At 39.9% G+C, this 26,818-nt stretch overlaps 1 protein-coding gene across 1 annotated transcript in view; it reads left to right on the top strand.

The window, feature by feature from the left end:
* Positions 1–20,666: 20,666 nt before the first annotated feature.
* Positions 20,667–26,818, top strand: part of LOC127477612 (uncharacterized) — a 95,750-nt gene continuing 89,598 nt past the window's right edge. Inside the window, exons 1-2 of the mRNA XM_051802120.1 lie at positions 20,667–20,675; positions 22,175–23,407. Coding sequence (XP_051658080.1) covers positions 20,667–20,675; positions 22,175–23,407 — 1,242 coding nt within the window. The remainder of the gene's footprint in view (positions 20,676–22,174; positions 23,408–26,818) is intronic.

Below are 26,818 nucleotides of genomic sequence, written 5' to 3'. Positions count from 1 at the left end.
TATTCACATTCTCTCATAAACAGCACCTAGTGTTTGTCTTTTAGTTAACTGAAATTCCCAGGATCATTCTAGACCAGTGCTTTGATCCCACACATTCACCTTGCATCATGTGGTGGCTGTGTTCAGCCATGGGAAAAACATGCAGACCACGCAGGCCGTTAAGTGGTGTTTGCTTTGAGAACACAGCACTCTCTTTATCAAAAACACCAGTAAGGCCAAAACACTCCTTTTTGATCCTAATTAACTGAATTCAAGTGCTGCTGGCTTAACTTGTTCCCACAGGCAGGAAACTCATGGAGATTACAGGGACCCTGTGAAGTTATGCATGGAGAAAATCAGAAAGGCCAAAGCCCAACCAGAACTTAATATGGCTACTGCCATAAAAGGCATTAAAAATGTTTCTATAAATGCATTTTTAACAAAAGGAGGCCTAAGGAGTCCCCATCCTTTACTGGATGCAGGAGGAAACATAGCGAGAAAGGTTGAGGAAAAGGCTGAGGTACTTAGTGCTGCCTTTGCCTCAGTCTTTAACTTAGGGTACCCAGCCCCCTGAGCTGGAAGACTGGGATGGGGAGCAGAATGAAGTCCCCATAATCCAAAGGGGAAATGGTCAGTGACCTGCTACACCACTTAGATACACACAAGTCTATGGGGCCGGATGAGATCCACCCAAAGGAACTGAGGGAGCTGGTGGAAGTGCTCACCAAGCCACTTTCCATCATTTATCAGCAGTTCTGGCTCATTGGGGGAGTCCCATTTGACTTGGGGTTAGCAGATGTGATACCCATTCTTCCCAGAAGAGCCAGAAGGAGAATCCAGGGAACTGGAAGCCTGCCAGCTCGACCTTGGTGCTGGGGAAGGCCATGGAGCAGACCATCTTGAGTGCCATCATGCAGCACATGCAGGACAATCGGGGGCTCAGGGCCAGCCAGGATGAGTTTGTGAATGCAGGTCATGCTTGACAAACCTGATCTCCTTATATGACAAAGGACCTGCTTAGTTGATGAGGGGAAGTCTGTGGATGTGTCTGGATTTCAGTACAGCCTTTGACACGGTTTCCCATAGCATTCTCCTGGAAAAAATGGCTTCTCCTAGCATGGATGGGGATTCTGTTCGCTGGACAAAAAATTGTCTGCATTTATGGGCCCAGAGAGTGGTGGTAAATGAAGTTACATCCAGCTGGTGGCCAGTCACTAGTGGTTTTCTCCAAGGATCAGTATTGGGGCCAGTTCTATTTAATATCTTTACCAAAGACCTGGGCGAGGGGATCAAGGGGACCCTCAGTAAGTTTGCAGACAACACCAAGTTGGGTGGGAGTGTCGTTCTGCTGGAGGGTGGGAAGGCTCTACTGAGGGATCTGGACAGGTTGGATTGATGAGCCAAGGCCAATGGCATGAGATTCAACAAGGCCAAGTGCTGGATCCTACGCTTAGGTCACAACAATCCCATGCAGTGCTTCAGATTGGGGAAGGAGATGCCCTTGGTGGAAAAGGACCTGGGGGTGCTGGTCGACAGCAGCTGAACGCAAGCCAGAAGAGGCTGATGGCATCCTGGCTTGTATCAGACCTAGTATGGCCAGCAGGGCTAAGGAAGGGATTGCCCCTGTGTATTCAGCACTAGCGAGGCCACACCTCAAATACTTGGTTCAGCTTTGGGCCCCTCATTACAGAAAAGACATTAAGGTGCTGGAGTGATTCCAAGAAGGGCAATGAAGCTGGAGAAGGGTCTGGAGCACAAGTCTGATGAGGAGTGGCTGAGGGAGCTGGGGTTGTTTAGTCTGGAGAAAAGGAGGCTCAGAGGAGACCTTATTGCTGTCTACAACTACCTGAAAGGAGGTAGTGAGGTGGGGGTGTTGGTGTCTTCTCCCAGATAACAAGTAATAGGACAGGACTCTTGTGAACAATTAAGTTTGAACTTTAATAAAATTATAACCTATTCCACAGAACTATTGCAGTGTCTTTCCGTAATTAAGTGCAGTGCACAATGACTTAATATAATCTGTCAAACTCAGTATAGTTGTTTATTCAATTATTATCTATTCCTGAACACGTCACATTATATGAGGTGATATGCAAGCACAGAATAAATAAGAGTTCTCACTTTGATGTTTCATCCATTTCTATATAAGACAGCCACACAAGGGAAACTGCAAGGAAACCATGAAATCATGCTGAATGGTAGTGATCTTAGCATATTAGCAACTTAATCCAAATACGTTATTTTCCTATGCACTGTGACCATGGTTAGACAAAAGACTGGAATGTATTCAGCGAGGTAGTTTTCTGGAAAATATAGGGAATTGCTAAGGTAGCATGAGTGGTAACATAAAAGCACAACAGCCTGTTTCGGAAATGCGGGCGGGCACAGTGTTTTTTCTTTGGATGAAAAGTTTATTGATCTATAAAGTTAAGTACAAAACTTCAGTAGATATTGCAGGAATAGAACTGAATTTAGGTTAAATTCAGAAGAAGATTTAAGATGCATTTAGGAAACAGAAGTCGTTGTGTCCAGTAATTACTTCACAGAATTTCGAGTTGGAAAGGATCACATGGATCAAGTACAACTTTTAAGTGAATGGCTCATGCAGGGATTGAACCCACAGCCTTGGTCTTATTAGCAACATGCTCTAACCAACAGAGCTAATCTCAGGGTCTCCATATTATGACACATACAATCTTTGTGCCGTCTGAGTCTTTCCTCAATTCATGTAGTAAGTGAATGATGGAGTCATTATCTTTTGTTTTTTCCCCTTTGTATTTAGCTCTTCTATCAAAATGCAGTTGTTACACCAAAAGACACCACATCAAGAATATAACACAGACTAATGGCAAAGGCTTGTTCCAGCAATGGGATAATATGGGAAGAATGAAACTGCCTGTATATGGTAGGTACTTATACCCTGGAGAAGATTCACTGCCATGGAACTGCTGTGCCTGCTTTCATTGCTAGGTTTGTAAATACTCTTTAAATTGACTTGTCAGCTTAGCCTTTTGCTTTATTAAAATGTCTGCTTTTAAGTATGCTTTCATCAATTCAAAATTATTTCTTTACATTTAAATGTGTTGATAGTGTTTTGTTTTCTTTAAATTGCTTTACATCAACACTAAACTGAAATTAGTTGCCTTCTGTTTCACTGAACAGAACAACCAGCTTTTCTTAGAAGTCAACATCTTTATGATGTTTCTCATCCATATGATACATAAACAAGGTACTGATAATCCACAAGGACATGAGAAAGGAGGATTTTATTTATGTCTGAGCATAGAGGTGGAGCAGTGGTGGGAAACAGAGAGCTAAAGCTTGGCAAGAAAAAATGGCCTTAACACCAATGTTCCCAGAGGGTATGAGCAAGGCAAAAGGAAAGCTAGAGGAAAGACCTTTGCAAGAAAGGCTGGGCTGACTATACATAGTGGGAGTGGTCCAGATTTACTGTCTGTCAGTGTGTAAGGAACATGGAAAAGTTTCGAAGTGCTTAGTTATGGGTGGGCAGGAGAAAGGGTCTGTGTTCCCTTTCGTAGGTTGCCCTTGCATTCTATTGAGTTCAGCTGTACTGAAAAATACAAGCGAATGCAGATTTACAGAAGCTGCACTGACAGTTTCTGGCCCTGGTTGTTCTTCTGTGAGGTTGTGAATGGCTTTGGTGGAGGCATGAGAGATGTTTGAATTTTCAAAGCTCTGCAAAATAAACAGACAGAGTTCATAAAAGCATTTGTAAATTAAAGATTACTTTAATCTTCAGTGACAGATTTATGAAATATTGCTTTAAATTCTACTTCATGCTGCATAGTCAACTGAGTTTATTTTGGAAACAAAAGCAATTTAAAAGAACCATAGATTACTTTGGCTACTGAAGAGTATAAATTATCCTTAACTAAATTTTGTCGGTAGAGTACGTTGAACTATTTAGATAAAACGTACATTTTGACATTTATTACAAAATGATCTCTTCCCATAGACTGCTAGTCACAAAAGGGGAACACAAGATGAATCATTATGAGGCTGGCAATTTTTTTTCTGACATAAATGATAATGATTAAAGATGAAAAAATTAGACCTTTATGTGGTTGGGTTTTTTTTTGGTGGGGGTTTTTTGCTAGATTTTTGTTTTGTTTTTATTCTGTATGGTGCAGTACTATGCAATCAGACAGTATTGCATTAAAATTCCAATGTTAAAAATACTGTAAACATGTAAAAATGTATCTTGATATGGCAGATGCTGTTGCTAAATATATATTTACCAGGATGCAGAAGGAATCCTTCTGAGCTAAAAACAAGAAATCTAAGAAATCTCTTATCTAAGTTAAACGTCTAGCAATGAATCTTGACCCAGGTTCTTCATAAGTCAACAGTTTTTGAACACATAGCCTCAGCAAAGCACAATTTCCAGTCCCAGCCTTTTGTGGAGATATATTTTTCAGGGTAGAATTCTGATTTATGCAGTTGGTTTTACTTTCTCACACAGATAATATGTGAGAAATATTTCCAAGCCTAAATGCAATATTTTTCACCAACTAAAATATAACTGTGGCAGGTACCAATAGTATGCACAGCTATGCATGTGCCAAGCGATCTGTGAGTGACCCTATCCTAGAAACAATAAATGTTTTGCTTACAAGCTGGCAGATCCAGACTCTCTGCAAACCACCCTCACATTCCACATCCAGGTCACTGGGGTACACATGAGGCATGTTCCCCAGCCCTTGCTGAAGGCATGGCTCTGCTTCCCAATTCATCCCACTCACCCCAGAGCATCTGGATCAGCTTTCTGGAACAGGCGCATACCATCGCTGTCCTATAGTGCCCATCTGTATCTGTCCATACTTTTTGGCTGGAGACAACAGCTAACCTAGATTTGCTGCTGACTAGGTTGAGGAAAGAAGCCTAATGCAGTTAGCAAACTGTTAGCAAGTTGTCAGCAAACAATTCTCCTTATTTTATTAAGTGTAATTACATACTACATTCCTTCTCCTGATATGCATTCTTTTAGGCTCAAAAAAAAAAAAAAGAAGGAAAAAATACCTCCTTAAAAATTATATAAATATATTCCCTTAAGATTGTGCCTAATGCATGTTTTTGCAAATTGCCAGATGAGAGGGGAGAGAGTAGTTACTGTCTACAAGCTCTATCTTATTTCTGTTTATGCAAGTGAATAGGCAAATACAGATGGTTTTGGAGTGAGAAAGAAGAAAAATAATTTCCAAAGCACAGCTGTTTCTCCAAGATATGTGCAAATCCATACTTTCACTTACCATGGTTAGAGAAGATTCAACTGCCCAGTCCACAAAGTTCAAATTTTCATGGTTTTTCTCTTTTCAAAGTTCTGGTTTTGTACACTACTTGTTGTCCAGTTAAAACAGCATTTCCCCAGTTTCAGTCAAGGCTGCCATCTTAAACAGTAAAACGGCTAAAGAGGTCTATGGTTTGCTCCTCTGTACCTTTACTTTCCAGTTTTCCAGGTCTCATGTTTTTCCCACGAGACATGAAAATGAATGGAAATTCATAATTGACTCTATTTACCCTAAAGTATCATCTAGACAGCTGCATGTTGCTAACAAAAGTTTCCAACTATTACCCAACAGCACTTCAGGATAATTTATCAGGAGCTTTAGTCAAATCAACACTGGTTTTGGTAGGAAATTCAGACCTTTTTTCGTGCAGGTCATGTTCCTGTTAAGTTTATTTCTTTACTCTGGTGCTTCTCTCTTTCATGTCATTCCTTTTCTGTGACAGGAATCACACACAATGCTTCTGACTCTCCAGTTTTGCATAACACATAAAAAAGCCACTTTAATCCCATTAATATTAATATTTATATTTTTTACCTGACAATTGAAGAAAACAGACTAATGAGTTATTTGGTTACCTTTGAGATTTCCACTTCTTCATTTTATAAAAATGTATCCTTTTGAATACTGCTTAAATATGTATAGAAGCTCAAATGGTGTGCTTTGGAAAAAAAAACCCCAATCTACAGTCCTACCACAATTACAGGGTAAAAAACCCTCCTGTGGTACCACTAATATTGCACACAACTTCTTCAGACAGAAGACTTACTGATATTCTTCCCTAATTTAAACCAGGATGGTGTCTCATAATACAATAAGGCAGAATTATTTGTGCAACAGAACTTAGCTTCTGTTTCTGAAAAAACCCCACCACTCTCTACAGTTCTCATCTTTGTTAGCACACTGCCTTTTAAATCCTGAAAATACTCCTGCACATTGTGAACGACCACTTAATTTTAAAAGCTCATCATAAAATGTAAATAAATCCATATCCACTGCATAGTAAGACTTTACTGTCAATTTGAGTAAAGTAGAAATCTAATCTTCACAATCAAACATCTGTTGAGCTGCCTAACACAGTGGTATTCTGTTCTTGACAAGGGCTTTGGTCATCTTGGTCATCTTGCATTAAGGCTCAATCTATGTGCAAAGCAAAACTGTAATAATACTCAGTTGGTTTCATGCTAAAATATTTCTTTAACACTAAGATTATATAATCCTTATAAACAATCATGCTCTGTGTTCTTGGAATTGTATTTAGCATATTTTTGTCAAAGGAGTTGCTTCAGTGCTAATTATATTAAGGTTTGCAACAATCAGTCTTCAAAGAGTGTCTTGGGATTTATTCATTTGCAGTAGGTGAGCTCAGGACACCCTTGGCACCTTCTCTTGGAGTGTATGTACAGCTTATCCAAGCAGTCACTCACATATTGTATCTTTCCATGGGGGCAGTGAAGTGCACTGCTTTTCTGGCCGCTATCAGCTGTAGGTCTGGGTCAAAAAGGTCTCTAAATGTGTTCTACATTTTTCCTTTGTAACCTTGTGCTCTTTCGGTCTCATCTTGCTTCTTCAATAAGTAGTTATAATATCAATCTTTGTATTTCAGACATAGGACTCTAAGTAACAAACTCTTAAAGAGTTTACTGAATCAAAATCATTCCTGAATTATGTCCCAGCTTGACCCAGTTCTGATACTTTTATTCATTACATAGTAATGAACAGAATATTCTGGAAACCTATGCCAAATGCTGAATCTAATCCCATGCTAATTTGAAGTGATTTTTCTCCACTGTAACTGAAACAAATTCAGAAAAAAGTATCAAATCTTTCTTACCCCACTTAAGTGGTGTAAGAGGGATGCCATATCTTTTTTAGTGATGCATCAGAATAAAGGGATGATACCTAAATCCTATTCTTTCAGAGCTGTGGTAAAGAAAAGACTTTTAAACTATCTACAGATGAAGACATAAATCTCCTGACCTTTAAAAACTGATAAAAATATCGGTGACATGATATTTTAAACTGGTCTCAAGTTGCTATAAATATGTAGCAATAATAAAAAAGAAATCAATAAAAAAATCTGCAGGATCTATAATTCCATTTTGGATTACAGCTGGTGAAATAACTTGACCTGGATAACATAGTACAAACATTTGTGTGGAACATCACAAATATTTGCAGCAAAAACGGTATATATATTTTAAAAAATAATAAATATATACGTTACTTAACTTTGACCTTCCCTCCCTCCACAAAAAGACTTGTTTTGCTTAATTTAAAAATATATAACATCTCCAAAGAAATAAAACATTTTGTTCAGCTTACAATTAAAGTATCAAATCCAAAAATCAGTTTATAGATAGGCTGTTGCTTCAATTTACTACCTAGTATTTTTCACTTCCCTAAAAGTAGATCAGTGTTGGTTCCTCCTGCTTCATTCCTCCTCAAGCCCTTTAGGATTAAGTTTATGGGAACTTTTATTGAAAATTGCATAAAAATGGGAAAGAATGTTAGGATTTAGCTCACTTCTTCAAACGTCAAAATTCTAATTATGTAACTTCTGTTGTTTGATGCTCACCTGTGGTTGCCAGGAGCTGCAATTTATATTAATGTGGGGGATTTTTGATGGTGAAGGGAAGGCTGTGCATTTTTTTTTCCAGGACGAGCAACTTGTCTAACTCATGAGAAACTGCTGATGCAGACAGTAAGTTTCAAGGAAGTGATTGCATATTTATGTGGAATAGGAAAACCTTCACATTTGCATTAGGCAGGATATAAATAAATCCGAAGGGCTTGTCTTCCCCTAATTGTATAGCATTTTATCTTTATATGGTAGAATGTAAGTAATATAACCCTCAATTTAGAAATAACCCTCAATTTAGAATGCATGAAAATCTTGATGTAAAAAACACATGGTATCTATTTAATAGGAACAATCAAAGCTGTAGGAGTCTTGTTCTCAACTATATACCTGTGCCCGTGCTTACAATCAAATAATTTATAATTCTCAAGTGACTGGATTAATGACCTATTTGCCATGTCTGTAACCCATCACATGTATTTTTGTAGACCACTCAATTGCAGAACAAGAAAGTATGAATTTATTTTGAGTTATGATACTGATAGAGTCACAGTCACAAAACCCCAAGATTTACTTCAAATCAGCTGAGTCTTTTTATGAAGATCATAATATGAGTTGAAGAAGCTGTTACTTCATCACAAGGCATGTTTCTCCTCAGCTATGTAGCTGCTGCATGAGTGGTCTTCTTGAGCCTATTCAACAGTTCAATGGTGAAGAGAATCTGAAAATACCAAGAAGAGTTCCAGGGAGACAGAGAGGTTGTATTCGTCACCTGAACAACTGACATCTTTGCCTTTCCGACAGATTTCTTCTGACACAAAACATGACCCTCTTCACTACTATAAAAACATTTATCAGCAGTTTCAGATAAGGAACTACAGCAAACATCTGCCTATCAAAAACCAGTGTTACATTTTGTGGTGTAAATAGACCTCTGACAACTACTTTCCGAAAAACAATTAAAAGTATCCAACCGGTATAAAAGTTTCAAAATTTACGTCTCCATAGTGCTCTCCTTTATGACTGTTTCCATGTCTGTCTTATGGTTAAGTAAGGTAAACCAATTTCACTCATGTTTCAAATTCTCCTTAAAACAGCAGAATAACCAGTAGAATATGAGAGGGAAAAAATGAAGCTGCTGGGTCTTGCACTTTGGCCACAACAACCCCGTGCAGCGCTACAGCCTGGGGACAGAGTGGCTGGAGAGCAGCCAGGCAGAAAGGGACCTGGGAGTTTGGACTGACAGGAAGCTGAACATGAGCCAGCAGTGTGCCCAGGTGGCCAAGAAGGCCAATGGCATCCTGACCTGTATCAGGAACAGTGTGGCCAGCAGGACCAGGTAAGTGATTCTTCCCCTGTACTCAAGTACATCAAGTGAGGCTACACCTGGAGTACTGTGTCCAGTTCTGGGCCCCTCAGTTCAGGAAGGATATTGAGGTGCTGGAGCAGGTCCAGAGAAGAGCAACCAGGTCGGTGAAGGGACTCAAGCACAAGTCCTATGAGGAGAGGCTGAGGGAGCTGGGGTTGTTCAGCCTGGAGAAGAGGAGGCTCAGGGGAGACCTCATCACTCTCTACAACTCCCTGAAAGGAGGTTGTAGCCACGTGGAGGTTGATCTATTCTCCCAGGCAACTATCAGCAAGACAAGAGGGTATGGTCTTAAGCTGTGCCAGGGGAGGTTTAGGTTGGATATTAGGAAGAAATTTTTTACAGAGAGGGTAATCAGGCATTGGAATGGTCTGTCCAGGGAGGTGGTGGATTCTCCATCCCTGGAGGTTTTTCAGATGAGACTGGATGTGGCACTTAGTGTCATGGTCTAGTAACCATAGCGGTGTTGGATCAAGGGTTAGACTTGTTGATCTCAGAGGTCCTTTCCAACCTGGCTGATTCTACAATTTTATGAAAAATTTAACCTTTTCCCTTTGAAGTTTTAAATAAAAGAAGAAAGAAGAGGACAAGAACCTCTCCATGCAGACTCACAAGACAAAGCTTTTGGAGGATAGAAATAGATCACCACTGTGGTCTGCTGGGCTCATGCAGAAAGCCCAAATGAAGGCTCCATTATTTCTCTCTGCTTAAGCATTAAACAAGTGGGCTATACTATAAACATGACTTAATAAGCCATTTCAAAGCCTTTTGATGGCAAACACCCTCCTGGATCTGCTGATGTAGGTCAGAGTGAATGCCTCTGAGAACAACTAGATGTTTATTTTTCTACACAAAAAGACATCCTTTATGACTTTTTTTTTTTTTTTTTTTTTTTGCTTGGCAATAACATCCAGAAGGCTTAATACACGGAAAGATCATTACAGGATAATATATCCAAGAAGGTGGCACCCATCTGACTCTGGCAACCATAGCTTTGTATGCTTTTGGTGAACTTACATTATCAGACATCTCCACCACCAACAGATATGTGATTATCTGCAGCATTCAGTAATTCAAATGCAAATTTGAAGCTGCTGCATTTTGAAATAACACTAGTCCAGAGATGGTTGGTTATGTCATTACACAGTTGGCTTAAAATAAATTAATAAAATAATATCTCACAGTTGCATACAATTATTTTTATTACTTTTTTAAATACGTCCATAAAATTTTACAGCGCCTACTGTATAACACCCATCATTTTCCTGATCGCTTAATGAGTGATTCTGAGTAACAGCAACTCCACCTTGTGGTAAACTAGAGAAATAGATCTTCCTTAACGAGATCTGCCAGAAAGCACCTCTGAAAACATTATGATAATCTAGATCCACGCGAACTGGATCTTGGCTTCAGGTCCTTCAGGGAGTTTGTTTTAGTGTGATTTCTCTCTACCTTCATTTGGCACTTGTCATCTGGGACAGTCCTTGTCCATGCAGAAACCTTGTTTCTTACAGGCTGACAGCAGGGAACTTGTCTTCCCCTAAGGGGTCAGAGAGATACTGTCTCTCTATGAAGTGAGAACTAAAGCTATCAGTGAATAGCTGTATCTAGGCATTGAGAAGTTTAAAGGTTTACAGATACTTGTAATAGAGGAAACTTTCCATTCTGGTGCAATTGTAAAGGTTTTTTTCTTGAAGCTGTAGCATGAAAGCAGAAGTTTTCCACTGCCACAGCTGACTAGGAGCATGAATGTGTATGTGTGCATAGAGTTTGTATTTTGGGGTTAGAGTTAAATTTTATAATTTGGACAAATCTAATTCGAAAAGAGAAATGTTTTTCAAGCTCAAGAAGAGATCCTTCCTCACTGGTACTGTCCAAAACCTAGTTAATCACTGGTCCCTGTCTGCACTCTTGATTGCCACTGTGAACAGCTCAGACACCTGCATTGGGCTATCGCATGAAAGTCTAATTTACTTCTTCTCCTTTGTTTCCATTGGTGTTTTTTTGTTGTTGTTGTTGTTGTTGTTGGTTTTTTTGTTCTTTTTTTTTTATCATTGAGATACTATGTGCTGTGAATGCAGAAAGTGAGACATTTAGCAGACAAGACAGCTGGATGCCAAATATGAAGGGCCCCCCACTTTCAAACTTGGTATTGCAGCAGTGCTTTGTTTTGCAGGACAGCTCTAGATAATTAGTGTCATCATACCCAGTGTCCTCACCGTCTCCTTGAATCCAGTGTGCTACTGTCTTAGATTTACTCCAGTATATTAAATTTTTCCTTATCCTGGGGAGTCCAAAATGGGCACAGTACTTGGGTATGGTCTTCCAAGAGAAGGGTATTAATCACATCCATTGATCTGTTGCCTACAATCTTGCTAGGAGAGAAGTATGTTGTTAGTCTTCATCACCATGGGGACACACTGCTGACTCAGTTCAGCTTTCTTCTCTAGGACCCCCAGGTCCTTTTCTGGAGAGCTCCTTTTCAGCTTGTTGGTTTCCAGTCTGTGCTGTTGCATGGAGTTACTGTGTACTGGCTGTGGAAACTTGCTTTTGTCACTGTTGAACTTCATGGAGTTTCTGTCAGCTTGTGTTTTCAGTCTGTCAAAGCCACTTTGAATGACAATTCTACCCAGAATTCAAATAAGCACATAATTTGGACCAGAAATTATAATTGCATTGTAATTTAAGAACATAAAATCTTTTGTGCTATGATGTCCAGTATTTTATCTCTGACAGTGGTCATTAGAGAAAAGTACCATAAACCAAGAAAATTTAAATTTGCCTGTGCTCTCCTAATAAGCAACTGTCTCTAACAAATCAGTAGTTTAGGCACCTCTTCATTTGATATTTGCATTTTGACCTTTCTCTTCAATAGCAGGAAAGGAACTGACTCCATTTTTATTTTTTGCTGACAAATCTCCCATATCAATTCATAATCTGATGACGGATTGTGCAAACAAATTTTTTCTGTTTGTTTTAAGCTTACTTCTTCTAAATGTTTTTGTTATACTTCTTCATATTGAGAAATTGGAAACAGTAATCCACAGCTCAGCTTGTGCACTATTCCTACTTCTCCAGTCCCAGTCTAGTTTCCCTTTGCTCTTAGAGTAGAACCTGTCAAAATGTTTTCTTTTTGTTCTTCAATGCTTTCCTTGCAGTTTCTAACATTTGACTGGCATTTTTGACTGTTGCTGTGCAGTGATCTGGCATTTTATATAACCCTATCCAGGAACTTTAACATTTCTTCCTGGAGTGGCAATAGGTAATTAACCAACATCTTGGATGAGTACTTTGAGTTACTTTTCCCATACAAGGTTTTTTGCGTTTATTGACATTGGGTTTCATCTGCTATTCTGCTGCCCTGTCACCTGTAGGATCCTTCTGCAGCTCTTTGCAGTCTGTTCTACTTAAGCGTGCTCTGAGCAACCCTGCATGAGGAAGAGTATGCCACAGCAAAGCCTTTACAGGTAAAAATTGATTTGACTAAAACTCACTTCATTTAAAATCATAGGCTGAAAAGATTTTTATCCTTAAACATAGCTCCTAAACCATAGATAGGTCCCCACGTACACAGCACCTGTTTTGAGTTTTGGTTTCGTAGGGTGATGGAACGCAAAACACAGCATTTTAACTGGCACTTACCCCATCTGTATTTCTGAAAGCTGAATGCTGAAAGCTTCTTCATTACCTGGATTAAGCATGTTTCCAGCAACTTCTGCTGGCTTTGGGCTGCTCATATGTCATTACACACATATCTGGTCTCTTAACGTAGCATTGACTTCCAAAGCTACCCAGAGACTTGTGAGTCATCTAATGCACACCCACATATCCACAGCTGCTTCCACAGCCACAGGTGGCTGGAGCAGAGAAGCTCCTGTACACATCCCTTCCTGCAGTTCTTCTATAGTCCTGGTGGCCCAGCACATTTATGGCAAGTCCTGGTCAATAACACTGACTTGAAATCCAGTTCGTGCTCCTGGAGGGGCCCTCAACCACCAACTTTTATGATGCGTGTTTCTTTTGCTCTGTGCTGAAAAAAAAGATTGCTATAACAGGCATCAGCTACTTTATATTGGGTTGCATGCTAGCTGCAGAGCTACTTCTCTCCAGGAACTCCAGTCCTGCAAAATGTTATATACACCTATACATATACATATGTATATGTGTGTGTAAAATGTTATATACATGTGTATATATGTAAAATGTTATGTATAAAAAATGTTATATGCACATGTACATAAGTGAATACTCACACTCAAAAGAGTAGTTTAAGCAAAGCAAAGGAGAAAATCTATGTGTATGGAATTAGACACATAATTTCAAAAATAGTACTTAAGTTCTTCAGTTCCCTTCATTTTAACAGGTCATACAGAATGACAGAAAGTAGAAAGTATTGAACATAAAAGTGAATGGTGATACTGGAATACTTTGTGTGTTCTATATGGAGCCCTTTTGCATTTATTACTACAGATTAGCACCTGAACAATGAAATGCAAACTGCTAATACTTCCAGCTGGTTTTACGTCAGTGTTACCATTCGAAAATCATAATTTTAAAAATAGCACATATATGCCTGCAAATAGTGAGTGGACACTAATGACTGGATCTTAATCTCTGTCCATCCATTTTCAATATCAAAATCCAAAACGGTTCAGTCAATGCTGAGGAAAAAAAACCCTCGACTAAATTGACAGTAGAATTAGAATTAATTTTCATGTTATCTCTACCCCTCTTTTTTAAAGTCAGTTTCCCTAAAATAAGTGTGTTATATACATAAATCCTTAGTGCATTTTGCATATCCTTCATAAAATGCTAATATGTTTTCAGGAAAATTGTATGTTTCATTCAAACAAAAAGTTATTGCCCATCTGGATAGGTCTGACAAAGTATTTTATTCTTTTCCATTTTCACCTCAGGTTTAATGCCTCTTGCACTTTTAATTAAAAAAAATTAAAAATACCAACATTGTCCTTTCAAATATTACTTAATCTAACACTTTGCACATGAAATATGTTTTCTCTTACAGAAGTTAGATTCTACCATGGGGCATTAAAACGTAACAGACAGTTTTTTGTCTTGAATTAATTCATGCTTAATCTCTGGGTTTGCATAAATTGTATCTAGAAACCATACGCCACCAAATCTTTGGAGTGCTAAGTATCTGGAATTTATATGGAGGTCAGTGAATGTTCTAACATTCCTGTCTCTCTGAGAGAAGGATGAGGCCATCAGTTTGGAAAATCGTTATTGCTTACTGCACTTTATGGCATATTTTGTATTTTTACTCTAGGTTTACATATGTGTTTATATAATACTTCATTGTCAAATTCATTAGGTGCAAAGAAAAGTTCATTGGTGAGGCTCACAGGAGGAAAAGCAAAAATATTGATTGTTTTTCTCTCATTTACTTAAAAGGCAATGCTTCTGGTATTATTCAGCAGTCTTTGGCTCGCTTTCCCCTTATAATTGTATCTGTTTCCCATTGTTAAAGATTCTTCATCCAGGCTAGTCTATTATTTCTGGAATTTGTAGAAAGGTTAGTGAGTCTCTGGAGTTGTGATTACTTTTTCTAGCTGACATTTATTGATCTCATTACTTTCATGCTCATATTTCAAAAAACTTTTTTTTACATTTTGTTACCATTTCAAAGATGACAGAAATGCTGCAGTGCTCACTGTATTAGAACTGTATATAATTAAAATTTGTACTCTGTGTTTCATCAGACATTCACTGTCAAAACCTCAGCATGTGCTGTTTACGAATTAGACTGTTATAATTAGAACACAAAATGATTGAAAAAATAGAGACCGAATTTCTATTTGAAACAAACATCTATTTTATTTCTGCACAGAAAACTGTGACATTTTTGGCCATAAGCAAGTAAGTTGCTAGATACCATACTATAGATGAAATCAGATGATATCCACACCTGTGCTGATGCCAGCAAGCTCGTAAGACACATAAGAACATTTTAGGAGATACCATGGGGGAGGTAGGAGATGTAAAATTTTTGTGCTAGCTTTTTGCTAGGAAGTGAATTTCACCTTTTGATTTTACTGAATATTTCCTATATTACTAATTATTAATGAAATTTCAGTGATCACAAGAGTATTATCAATTTTCTTCAAGGCACAAAGAAATTTTGCTACTACTTGAATGGAAGGTACAGAATGCTTGAGATGTTTAAACCTACTAAGGAACAAAACTAGGTCATAACACACTCCGAGACCTCTTAGTATCCTTGTCTATTTTAGAGGAAGTATGTAGGTGTCAGTCTTAAAAAGAACTATTGCTTCTTAGACACCTAATAACATGAAGGACTTCTGAATTCCGGAGGATTCCAGCTGACAAATGCTACTGTCAATTTGAAATTTCTGCTGTGCCTTCCATATCTTTCTTTGTAAAGCCTTTTTAAAGGTTGTCTGCTGAAGTATTAATGTGGATAGATGATGAAATGCTGGCAACAGGTTATATACAGAACTAACAGGGTGATCTTGTGGTAGTGCATAGCAAATACTTCCATAGAAACATGAAGATCTGAGATAGCTTAGGTAGTATACTGGTTTAATGAGTATGAACATCTCAGACTCTAGTTCTGTACTGCTTTGCTGGAGACTGCTAAATCACCTCCCTGTCACTGAGCTCCCTAAAAAAATAGAATAAATTGTCACTTTGCTTTAGTGGAGAAAAACAGCACAGGAATAGGTGTTGACATTTAAACCATTTAAGAATATAGTTATATATTATTCCATTAATATATGGACACCAGACAGAATTATAAATATATAAAGTAATCCATATGCAATATGGATACATATTTATATAAAATAATTATATAAGTATACAAAAATGCATTTTATTGCTGGAAGTTCAGCAGAACCTATATTCATTTATTTCTTTTCAAGTTATGCAAAAGAGTTGCTTTCTCCTTGTAATTTTTTTATTTAAAGTGGCTTAGTGAACCACCACACTAAGTGGCCCTCTGCCCAGGGAAAGTATCTGCAGTTACTTGTCACTTATGATCAGGATGTATAGAGTTCCTAGATTAGTGATCTTTATCCAGCTTGTGTGACATCTCACAATTCCCCCTCAACAGTCTCTTTTCCCAAGCTGAATTCTCATTCACTTCATACAAAAACAATGCAACTTTTTCTCTGACAAATGTAACTTGAGAGTCCTTTATAAACTGGACATGATCTTATGACAATTAATAGGCTTCAACGGCTGAAGATGCAACTAGATTAAAAAATAACATATATGTGCTACAGTCTATGGGTGCCTTATGGCAATGCTCGTGCCAGACAAAAAGGGTGATACTAACTTACCAAGCCGAAATTGTCTATGATATCATTGCAGGTGTGTATTAGCACACAGTGTGTGTAAGTATGTTCCCTGTGGCAATGTAAGATAGCAGATACTTTTGCAGATAATACTGAGAGAAAGGAGATGTCTTACTGTGAAGACGGAAAATTCTACGTGATGGAAGTTGCCTTCATCATTCCTTCGCAATGGGTGTCCTCTCCTGTTCCTAGGCTGTTTCATTATAGTTGTCCTTGGAGCACTCCTTGAATTAAATGAGTATGAGTCGGAAAATGGATTGACAGCTGTGGTTATGTCAGTTATGGAAATTAATGTATCTGTGTCTGAAATATATGCTGCTAGCCTCTCTGGCTGTGGATATCTGTGGATATCATGGCTACCTATGGAGAGTTTAGACAATACTTTTTGTCTCTTTATATTATTTTAATAATATAAATTTAATTATTTAATTATTTAAATTTAATTATTTTAATTTAAAGATATCTGTTCTCCAATTTAAAGATATCTGTTCTCCAGTTAATATTCAAGTCTGATTCCTAATAATAAAAATGCAATAACTTTACTCACCTTTTAGATATTAAGGCCACCAGCACATACAGTGCTGACCTAAGGAGATCAGTCTGATGACCATCAACAAGCAATGAAAAACATGAATCACCTCTCTTGTGGATGTTAAGCATATAATTAAAGTTTTGGTAGGATTTAGGGAAAAGAAAATGTAAAAAAATTACAAGACTTGAAATGCAAACCGTATTCTTTCTAGAAAGAGATTGATGTATTAAACATTTATGCAAACATAATAAATTAGCAAGTGTATGAAAACACTGCTACACCTACATCTCTTTCATACATCATCTTCCTGAAAGAAAGGATTTGCTGCTAAAACAGAATTGGCACTCTGCTATATATTTTTCATAACGGTGGCTGTTTACCATTATTCTTTCTATATTCATCCTAATTTAAGTAAAGAATATAGCTAACAATAAGAAGAAACCAATGAATAGTATTTCTGCATAGAAAATGGAAGATATATTTACATCATTGGACACATACTCTGGAAGCACTGAGCTCTTATCAATATAGGGTCAATGTCTTTTTTCTATTACCGATCTGTGAATTTAAGTGAACGGCATGTCCCACAACCTTCTGAAAACAACAGATCTATTGCACATTTTAAACTGATTATGAAATTGGTGGTTTTCCCCAATACCACCTATTAGTGTTCTTCTCTAGAACTGTGGTTACACTCTTGAGTAACTCTCACAAGAATTCCAATGGAAACATCGTATTTTCTTTTTAGTGATAAAGTATTACAGAGGTTCCTGAATGTCATATAAGAGATGTATCAAAGTAACATCAGAGTAAGATGAGTTATTTGAATTAGATTATTTTTCAACTATATGACTTTTTTAAAACCGGTGGTGCACAAGCCTATAAGGAAAGTAGGGCATGACTTACTGCTCTTCACTGATGTATACACATGCACTTGGGTTTGATCATGATAAAGACTGCTGTACTCGCTGGCTACACAAGCAAGCTGCAGACTATAAAGTGACTGTTCAGCACTTAGACGTTCCAAAAAGCTCCATCCAAAGTAGAACAGTGTGACTGATTCTGCATGGACTCAGCCATCAATGCTTTAAATGTATAAACTTAGACAGATTCAACTTTTCGGTAATAGAAAGCTGCTTACATAAGTGATTCACAAGACGAATGTAACTACTATTTGGATTAAACGAGTCAGTTTAGGATTAAAAATGTTTGGATAAGCAGTATAATGTTTACTTCACATGGAATAAAATAGGGACAGTCTAAAATATCCTAAATTAATTAATTAAATAAAGACAGATATAATGAAGATTTTGCTTTTTTAATGAAAAAAATATAATTTTATTTTGAGATTCAGGGGAAAAAAGAGCAGATTTGAAATTGCCATTTCACTGAAAGCAAAACAAAAATGTATGCAGATCTGTTTACTTTGTATTTTTATATTCACCAGGATCAAACTTTATAAAATATTCTCCAAACTACATGGTTCACTGAGAAAAAAATGAAAAATTCAGATTAAAAAAGAAATGTTAACTATTTCTAATATCTGGTTCTCATTTTCAAATAATTATGATTCTTTTGGGATATTAGGTAATCTATTCAAGTAGAATAACAGGACAACTAATGTAATAGTACATTTCAGGTTTGTTACATACATGAACATACCTAACAGTTGAAAGTTTCTAAAGAAACTGATTCTGTGGACCTCAAAAACTGTCATTACTGTCAGTGGAGCAGGAGTTCACTTTTCATGTGAACCCACAGAATTAGCTGTAGCTAGGGACCAACAGAATGGAGAGGAGTTAGAGGTTGGGTGGATGAGTTAGAGGAACTGAAGGTGGAGGGACATGTAGTTCAGGCACTTATAATCCAAAGATCTGCATATATTGCCAGGACTTGATTTACAGCTTTAAAATCTCCTTTATGTCTGAAGATAACATATACCATAGAGCTATTAAGACTTCGCTGTTATACATCAAGAACTTCATTGTGTGTTTTCATACCTGAATTGTCTTGCCAAGATGTTGATCTCCCTCCTCCACTCCCTCCCTACAGTGGAAAAGACCACCTGTAAAAATCACATCAGTATTAGAGTATCCTTTTACTGTAGGGTTCACTTGGGTTCTTCTGCATTGGAAAACATGTTAAACTAACTCAAGTGAAGAATAATCAGATTTTGAAACAGCACTCAAGCTGTGTGTCTACACACCTCTGTTCTTGTTTGATAGTCAAACTAAGATTTCTAGAGGTGTAGTGCCAGAAGATGCTTTGCACTCTTTAAACTTTCTCATATATGAAGGCATGAGGAGGGATGTCTCTGTTCTTTCTAGTCACAGAAAAGGGAAAGCATTTTAATACTGGGACCCTTAAGCAGATCTAGTCTGTACCCACAGTGAAGAACACTTAGGTTAGCAGCTGGCAAATCATGCTAACTGTAGTTTTTACCTCTACAGCAGAGAATATCAGTATGATGGACTTCGTGTGCAGGTGGAACTCTTATTAGGAGCGATACTTGAATTACAATTTAGATAAAATTCTTAATGCAGACAAGGTTTTACAGGTATGTCTACACAGTACTATCTAATGCTGCAAAGAAACATACGCATTAGCTCAACCATTAAAAGTAATACAACTGCGTTAATATAGTTCTCTGATGCCTGATATGCAGACTATATTTATACCAGAACCAGTAGCCTTAGAGCTAGGCTGGTCATTTCATTTAGACACTGTATTGTGCAATGAGGACAATCCCTACAAAGAATATATAGAAAATCCTTCCAGATGTTTTTTGGGGACAATAAATGCTAAGCAGCCTTTATTAATGATAAACAAATGTGTAAACTGAGAGGATAGATGAACTGGAGAACACGTCATTTTCTAATCATCCTCTCTTAGTGACAGCTGACCTGCTTCTCCACTTCCTTGCATCTTGAAAAGCCACTAATACTTCTGCAAAGAAAGCATAATGTTCTGAAAGGTAGTATTTTACATCCACTGTGCTCAGTTGAAAATTACTTTATGAGATCTAAGGTAGTGAAGGATTGGACCCAGATGAAGCTACTAATAGTTAAGGCTCATATTTCTACATGATCTGTGATGAAAGAGAAGGAGGTGCAGCATCTCCAGAGACTTGGGGGAATGTTCAGGGAGTGATATAATTAATAACTAATCGTTCCATTTGACAACTCTTAATCTCATTTTCTCAGTCTTGTGTCCTACAGATTATTTATAAGTTAGATTGGTGGTTGTAGTAACTATTCCCTTGAGTTTGCAAAGTGAAGTGAGCCTAAAATGACTTCTACTTTTCACAGCAGGGTCAATTGAGCACATCATCCTCCTCAGCAGGATAAAATGAATACTGTGCAGCCTACTCTGGGGTAAATAATTTCCCTTTCATACAGTCTTGGTAAATGAACTGTGGAAGACTGTAAGTTTAAGAAGGAAAGTACTGTCCCTTAGTCTACAGCAAAGCACTCACAGTTTCAGCTTCTGCTGAACCTCCTCTAAAGGTGACAGGGCCCATCTGTCCACATAACTCCAACATGAAATCACATATCTCCATTGTATGCATATGGTGAGAGTCTTATGCACCCTCTCCCTCACCTTGTAACAGAACATTAGCTCTGTGGAGCAAAGGACTTTTTCAAGTCTTTTCACAACAGAAAAGGAACTGAGACCTCTGTGCAAGCTGTTGAGATGAGATGTAAATTGTCCTTCTGTTCTGAGAAACAACATCTGCATCACAGAGAAGTAAAAACAACCTTGGGAAGTTCGTTGCATTGCCAAAAAGGTGCTTGTCTTTACTTCCAGATATGTATTCAGTGCAGAGTCAGAAAGTTAAGCTGCAGACCAAAATCCAAAGTGAAATTAATACTTTTACCTTTAACAGGATTGCAGAGCAATTATTTCAGAAAGAACTTCCAGTTAAGGAAACATATATGCCAACAAAAATATATTTCAAGTCCCTCACATAGCTGTGACTTGTAGGAGGAAACCATCATAAAAGCTCATTTTTACCACCAAATTTACAGTGGATAACAGTTTTTTTCTTTTTAAGTATGGTAGTATAAGTTCTCAAACTTTACTTTACAGTGCAATTTCTTGCTTCAGAAAAGTCTTCCAAAGGTCTTTTGTAGGCGTTGTAGTGCTCCCAGGCTTCAAAGCCTGATCTGTACTGATTCATGGGACTGTTTAATCTATGATCCACAACACCCTTTGGCAAGGAGTCCCACAGCTCAACCACACATTACGCAAAGAGCCAAGTCCTTTTATTTATTTCACACCTTGATATTAGCAGTTTAATTTGACCCCCACCTAACAGTTTTTTACATTGCAAAACATTGTATGATGGTTAACATAAGGATGTTCTTAATACATTACTTCAAATACATTTGTAGTAATACATTACTACAAATAAATTTGTTTATTCCAAATTCAGATGTGTTTTGTCTTCTTTACAACATTGCATATTTATTAATAAAATACATAATAATATATTTATTTGTGTATATGTATATATACATATAATAAAATTTAATATTTTATGTGAAACACTGTATACAACACTGTATACTAGGACTGTACAATGCTATTTTACATATACAGTCAAAAAATGACATTCCAATTGTCATGACCTTTTTATCTATATAGTTTATTGGATTGTGTGAGATTTTCCTTTTATTTACATTAAATTCATAGAAAGATAGCTCAAGAGGCTAAAGTTAGAAGGATTGTGGTTTATCAGTTTCATTCACCAAATATCTCAAAAAATATTGTTTCACAGGATTAAATGAAAAAACTGAAACAATTTTTATCTGCAGTTTAAAGCAATCTACTTCGAAGAAACGAATGATCTGCAGGTGACTACTAAGGCCGTGTGATTTATTGATTTATTTTTATCGACTTAGCAAGCAGCAGAGCAGAGACAATACTTGTGACCTGAAGAGAAGAAGCTGAGTCTGCACAGGCGGGTCCGAGGTACCTCACGCCTCTGTCTTGCAGAAGGGGAGAACACCCTAACCTGTTCCAGCTATTTAGTGGTGGAAGATTTTCATACCGGCGTAAATCATTTAGGTCTTAAATGACACCACGAACCTAAAATCACGAGCTTTCAGGGGGGACGATGGAGACAAACGCAGCCACAAGCCGGGGGTGTCCAGGCAGCCCGGACAGCTGCGCGCAGCCCCGTCGCAGTCCTGGGCCGGTCTGCGCTCCCAGCCGTCAGCGGGCACCGGCGCAGCGGTGCTTCCCGTCACCTCACCTGGCTGCGGAGGGTCCAGGCGAGGGCCAGCCCGCGGGACAGCGGAGGGGAAGGGGGTAGAGTGGAGGGGATGCGGGGGACAGGTGGAAGCGCAGCCAGAGGCAGGCAGGGAAGGGACGTTACCTGCCAACACCGGAGGCGGGAAAGTTGGGCGAAGCGGACGAGAAGGGCGGTCAGCGCACCCTGCCACCTTCCCCAGCCCGCTCCGCCCGCGGTTGCCGGCGGCGGCCGCCCCTTCTCTCCGCAGGGCGGGGGCCAGGTCCTCCTCCCCGCCACCGCCCCCGCTCCGGCCCTACCCCTCCTCCGCCCCCTCGTACCGCCTCCCCCCCCCGCAGGCGGAGGTGAGTGAGGCGCGGCGCCGACTGCGGCGGCACGGCAGGAGTGGAGTGGGGCGGCGTGGATCCTGCGCGGCGCCCGTCGGCATCCACCACCCAGCCCGGCCCAGGGGAGAGCCATGGGGAGCAGCCGCCGCTCCAGCTGCCGCGGAGAAACTCCCCTCCGGATGTCGGCTGCCGGTGGCCTGGTCTGAGGAGGAGGAAGAGGAGGAGGAGGAGGGAGGGAGGAGGGGAAGGGGCCGTAGCAGCGGCGGACTGTGCAAGTTGTGCTCTGCCCTTCTTCTCGCCGGCCCGTCTCCCACCCGCGGAGCAGCATGCGGACTGGCCTCCGCGCTCCGTCAGATGTGCTCTGGCTGCCGCCGCTGCTGCCGCCTTCAGTGCATCCTGCTGCTGGCAGCGCTCACCCGGGCGCTGGATGAGACGGGAGCGGGGAGATCGCTGCTGCGGTTCCGCCCGCTCCTTCATGCGGGCTTCTGCTCCGGCGGGGCCAGCACCGCCGCCGCCGCGGAGGAGCCGGGCTGCCCTCCCTTCCCGCGCCCGCCCGCCCGGGGCGCCCGCATGGCGTGCTACCTGGTCATCAGCTCCCGGCACCTCAGCAACGGGCACTACCGCGGCATCAAAGGCGTCTTCAGGGGACCGCTCTGCAAGAAGGGCGCTCGCTCGCCGGTAACTGCCACCTCCTCGCTCCCTCCCTCACTTGCCCCCCGCACGGTAGGAGCGGTGCGGGCGGATGCCCACGCGGCGGGGCGGCCGGCGCGGCTGCGGGGGGCGCGGTGCGTGGGCTCCGGCTCGGTCCCGCTCTGCGGGGCGGCCGCGTGGGCGCTGCCTCGCCGGGCGGCTCGGAAAAGTTTCTCCGTCGGCGGCTGCCGGCGTGTGGCCGCGGGGAAGGGGCTGGGGGCGGTGCTGGCGCTCCGCGGTGGGGCGGGGGGGTTGCCGCTTAACTGGGGCTATCCGGGGACCGCGGCTCGGGCTCGTGCCCACGGAGAGGTTAATTTCTGACGCTTTGCAGGGAAGTTGAAGGCTGGTAGAGGGGAAGGTGCCGCGTCGGCTCCAGGTGTCGCGGTTTAGTACCTTGTCCAAGGTTTTGACGCGGCGGAGGAGGGAAGCGATCATCCTTCTGGTTTCGCCTGCAAAAAAAACGCACTTGCGAGTTTGGCTGCGGCGTGTTGTGAACTACCTGTCGAGACCGATATCTAGGCAGAACACGCGTGAAGTTTGGGGCGGTCCTGCGGTGACTGCAGACCCGTTGAGCTACTGTAGACGGTCTTCGTGAGTCGCTAAAGGTGTTTCGTAGGGGCAAGTGGTTGTCCTGGGCTGCGTGGCGGGGTCTCCACCGAACGGGGGCGAGGGGCAGTGGGGTGCCGGGAGAGTCGCCGCGAGGGCGCCCGGGCACCGCCGAAGTCGCACTGCCTTTCCTCCACCTCTCTGCCGTGTCATTGGTATCACAACCGCGTCCGTAGTCTCGACTGGACTTTCCCTGTCACTGTGCCCTGTCTCAGTATGTGACATACGGAGGGGAACGGACCTGCCACCCACCCGTACCGGCACCAGTACCGGGGGCACCTTGAAACCACGGTGGGACTTTGGCAGTGCCGTGTTATGCCGCGTAGCACACCTGCGCTCTAAATACCTTTAGGAAACCAAAGTCTCTGCTTTCTGTTTCTTGACGTTCAATGACAGAAAGTGACAAATATTTCATTACACTTTCAAAATCCCTTCTGTGTTGTGCACCAGAACTCTGATAGCACCTGCGGGTTCTTCCCCTGTACTGCTGTATCTGTCGTGAGCAATAGAATACAACTGTGCCGCAGGTATCATCGAGTAGACAGTGGCTAAGCTCTGTTTGTGTTCTCTGACCCGTGGAGCTGATCCACCTTCGTGTGTGGAGCCTCCCAAAATGCAGGAGACATTAACTGTACAAAATTAGATCCAAAGAAAAAGATGTTAAAGATCTAAAATGGGAACAGTCTTAATTGTAAATACTTTTTATTTAGTACAACTTTAACAACTGATGTTCAAGTCAAGTAGTGTCAGAAATAAAAGAATATAATGCCCTACAAATAGCATTACGTTCCAAATCCTTCACTTTCCAATTTCTTTCCCTTTCTTTCTAACTACCTGCATAGGAGTATGCACACCACTCCTCTCAGTCTAAACACTTAATGAAATAAAATTGTCTGACTTCACTAGTGAACCATCATTTTAAACATAGTCCTGTTACCAGGTGGGAGTAATTTTTGTTCATATGCAAGTAACAGAGAACAAGACCAAAAAAAATTGTATGGATGTTTCTTATTACTTAAAGATGCATTTTTTAAAAAGGGTTTTGCTTTACATTGAAGCATCTTAGCCAACTATCTGGGGTTTAGTGGAAAAGGAAAAAAAATTACAAAATTGAAAATAAACTGAAATCTCTTTCACTATATAGAAACATTCTTTCATGTGAGCTTTACAGAGTTGGAAAAAAGTAGCAAGAGCACTTTGTATTGCTTTTCACTAAGACAGAACTACTTGTTTCTGAGATTCATATGACCAGGAGTTGGTATACTTTATATGTTTTGGGACCATTTCTGTATAAAGAACTGAATTTTAGCAATCCTTAGCTTTCATTCCAAATTCTTGAGGGAAAACTTTCATTTGTCTACACACATTTCTTTTTCTTCTTTTCTTTATTTTTACCTTTTTTAGTGGCTACTCTTTGCAGCTAGTCAGGCTTTTGAAGTCATAGGCTGAGCCCTGTGGAGAGGGAGTACTGGGCAGCTCGTGGGGGTAAAGGTGCTTGATAATGTTTAATGCTGGGTAATTTTAGCTCTATAACTCTTTTATGTGTTTTATATTTAGGATTTACTACTGGTTTATATATGATATTTTCCTGTTTTGATACAGCAGTCCAGACTTTAGGAGATAAATAAGGGATGCTTAGTTGACAAAGAGGATAATAGTTTGCTATTAAATACTGAAAGCAGTGAGTAATCTGTATGTACCTACAACTTTATGACTTTCCAGATGATATCCTTCTTGCCTATCAGTGTGCATAAAGTTGGGAACAGTGAACAGCAGACAACACCATCCTGATACATTTTTGCATTATGGATGTGGGAATCATGCATATTGAAATTTCGTATTAACTGAGGTGGTAAAATTGTTTTAAGCATGAAAAATGCCCCAAACAATGCAAACAAACCCTCCGACTATTGAGTTAAACTTGGGACCACTTCTTATGCATCAGAGGGAAGTCTTAAGCAAGCGGCCTTTATTTGTATTCCCTGTGCTGTGCTTTTATTTAATACCTCCTGATTATAACTTTGAAAGATACAAGTTACATCTTGCAGTCTTTTTTAAAATGCTGAATTGGAAGCAACCTTGAAGATTCAATTTTATAGTTTGTATCATTAAACAATCTTATATTTTTACACTATGAGTGATCTTATGCATGAGCCTACACGGTCTTTAGTGGATAACATGTACCTTTCTATATTTAAAGTGTTCTGTATTAACAGACCATGAAATGTCAGTAGACTTAAGGCTATACTTTAAGAAATGAGAACAGTGGTGAATATTTTAAATACCTTTATCAAATTTCATGGTTATATGAACAAGGATTTTTTCAGTCTTGGTGTTTGTGTAGTAGTTGTTTAGCATACTTCATTGTTACTGTGCCACAAACAATTCTGATCCTTCTTCCTGGTATGCAGAGAGACCTTTAGCTGCAGCAGTACTAAGGGAAACAAGATATGGAGGACTACAAAGGTAATGTACTTTGTGCGTGTCAGTGTGTAGAGACATGGTCATAAAATCTTTTAAAAATTCTACCTTTCCTTTGCCCCCCTTCACAAATCGGAAAGGGACTTTAGCTATGAATATAGTGAAGCTGTCCTCTGAAGTTGTGGTAATGAATTCAGAAAGAGTGGAATTAGAAGCAATGAATCCTGTATCAATGGAGTTGTGATGGAGTTGTACTGGGAAGGAAATGCTGAGTTTGAACATGATGCCAACATTACTAAGGATAATGGACAGTAAGCCGAAGAAGGAAGCTGCTTACTTTAGAGACTTGATTCTGTGCTTTGAGCTTTTATATTTTATTTGAAAAGTTATATTCATGAACATATTATGAGCAAATTT

Source organism: Manacus candei, unplaced genomic scaffold (assembly GCF_025592945.1).
Source record: "Manacus candei isolate 608988 ecotype Guabito, Panama unplaced genomic scaffold, ASM2559294v1 h1tg000056l, whole genome shotgun sequence".
NCBI classification, from domain to species: domain Eukaryota; kingdom Metazoa; phylum Chordata; class Aves; order Passeriformes; family Pipridae; genus Manacus; species Manacus candei.
Note: the sequence above shows the minus strand (reverse complement) of the source record. Positions and strands in the feature narration are given on the sequence as shown.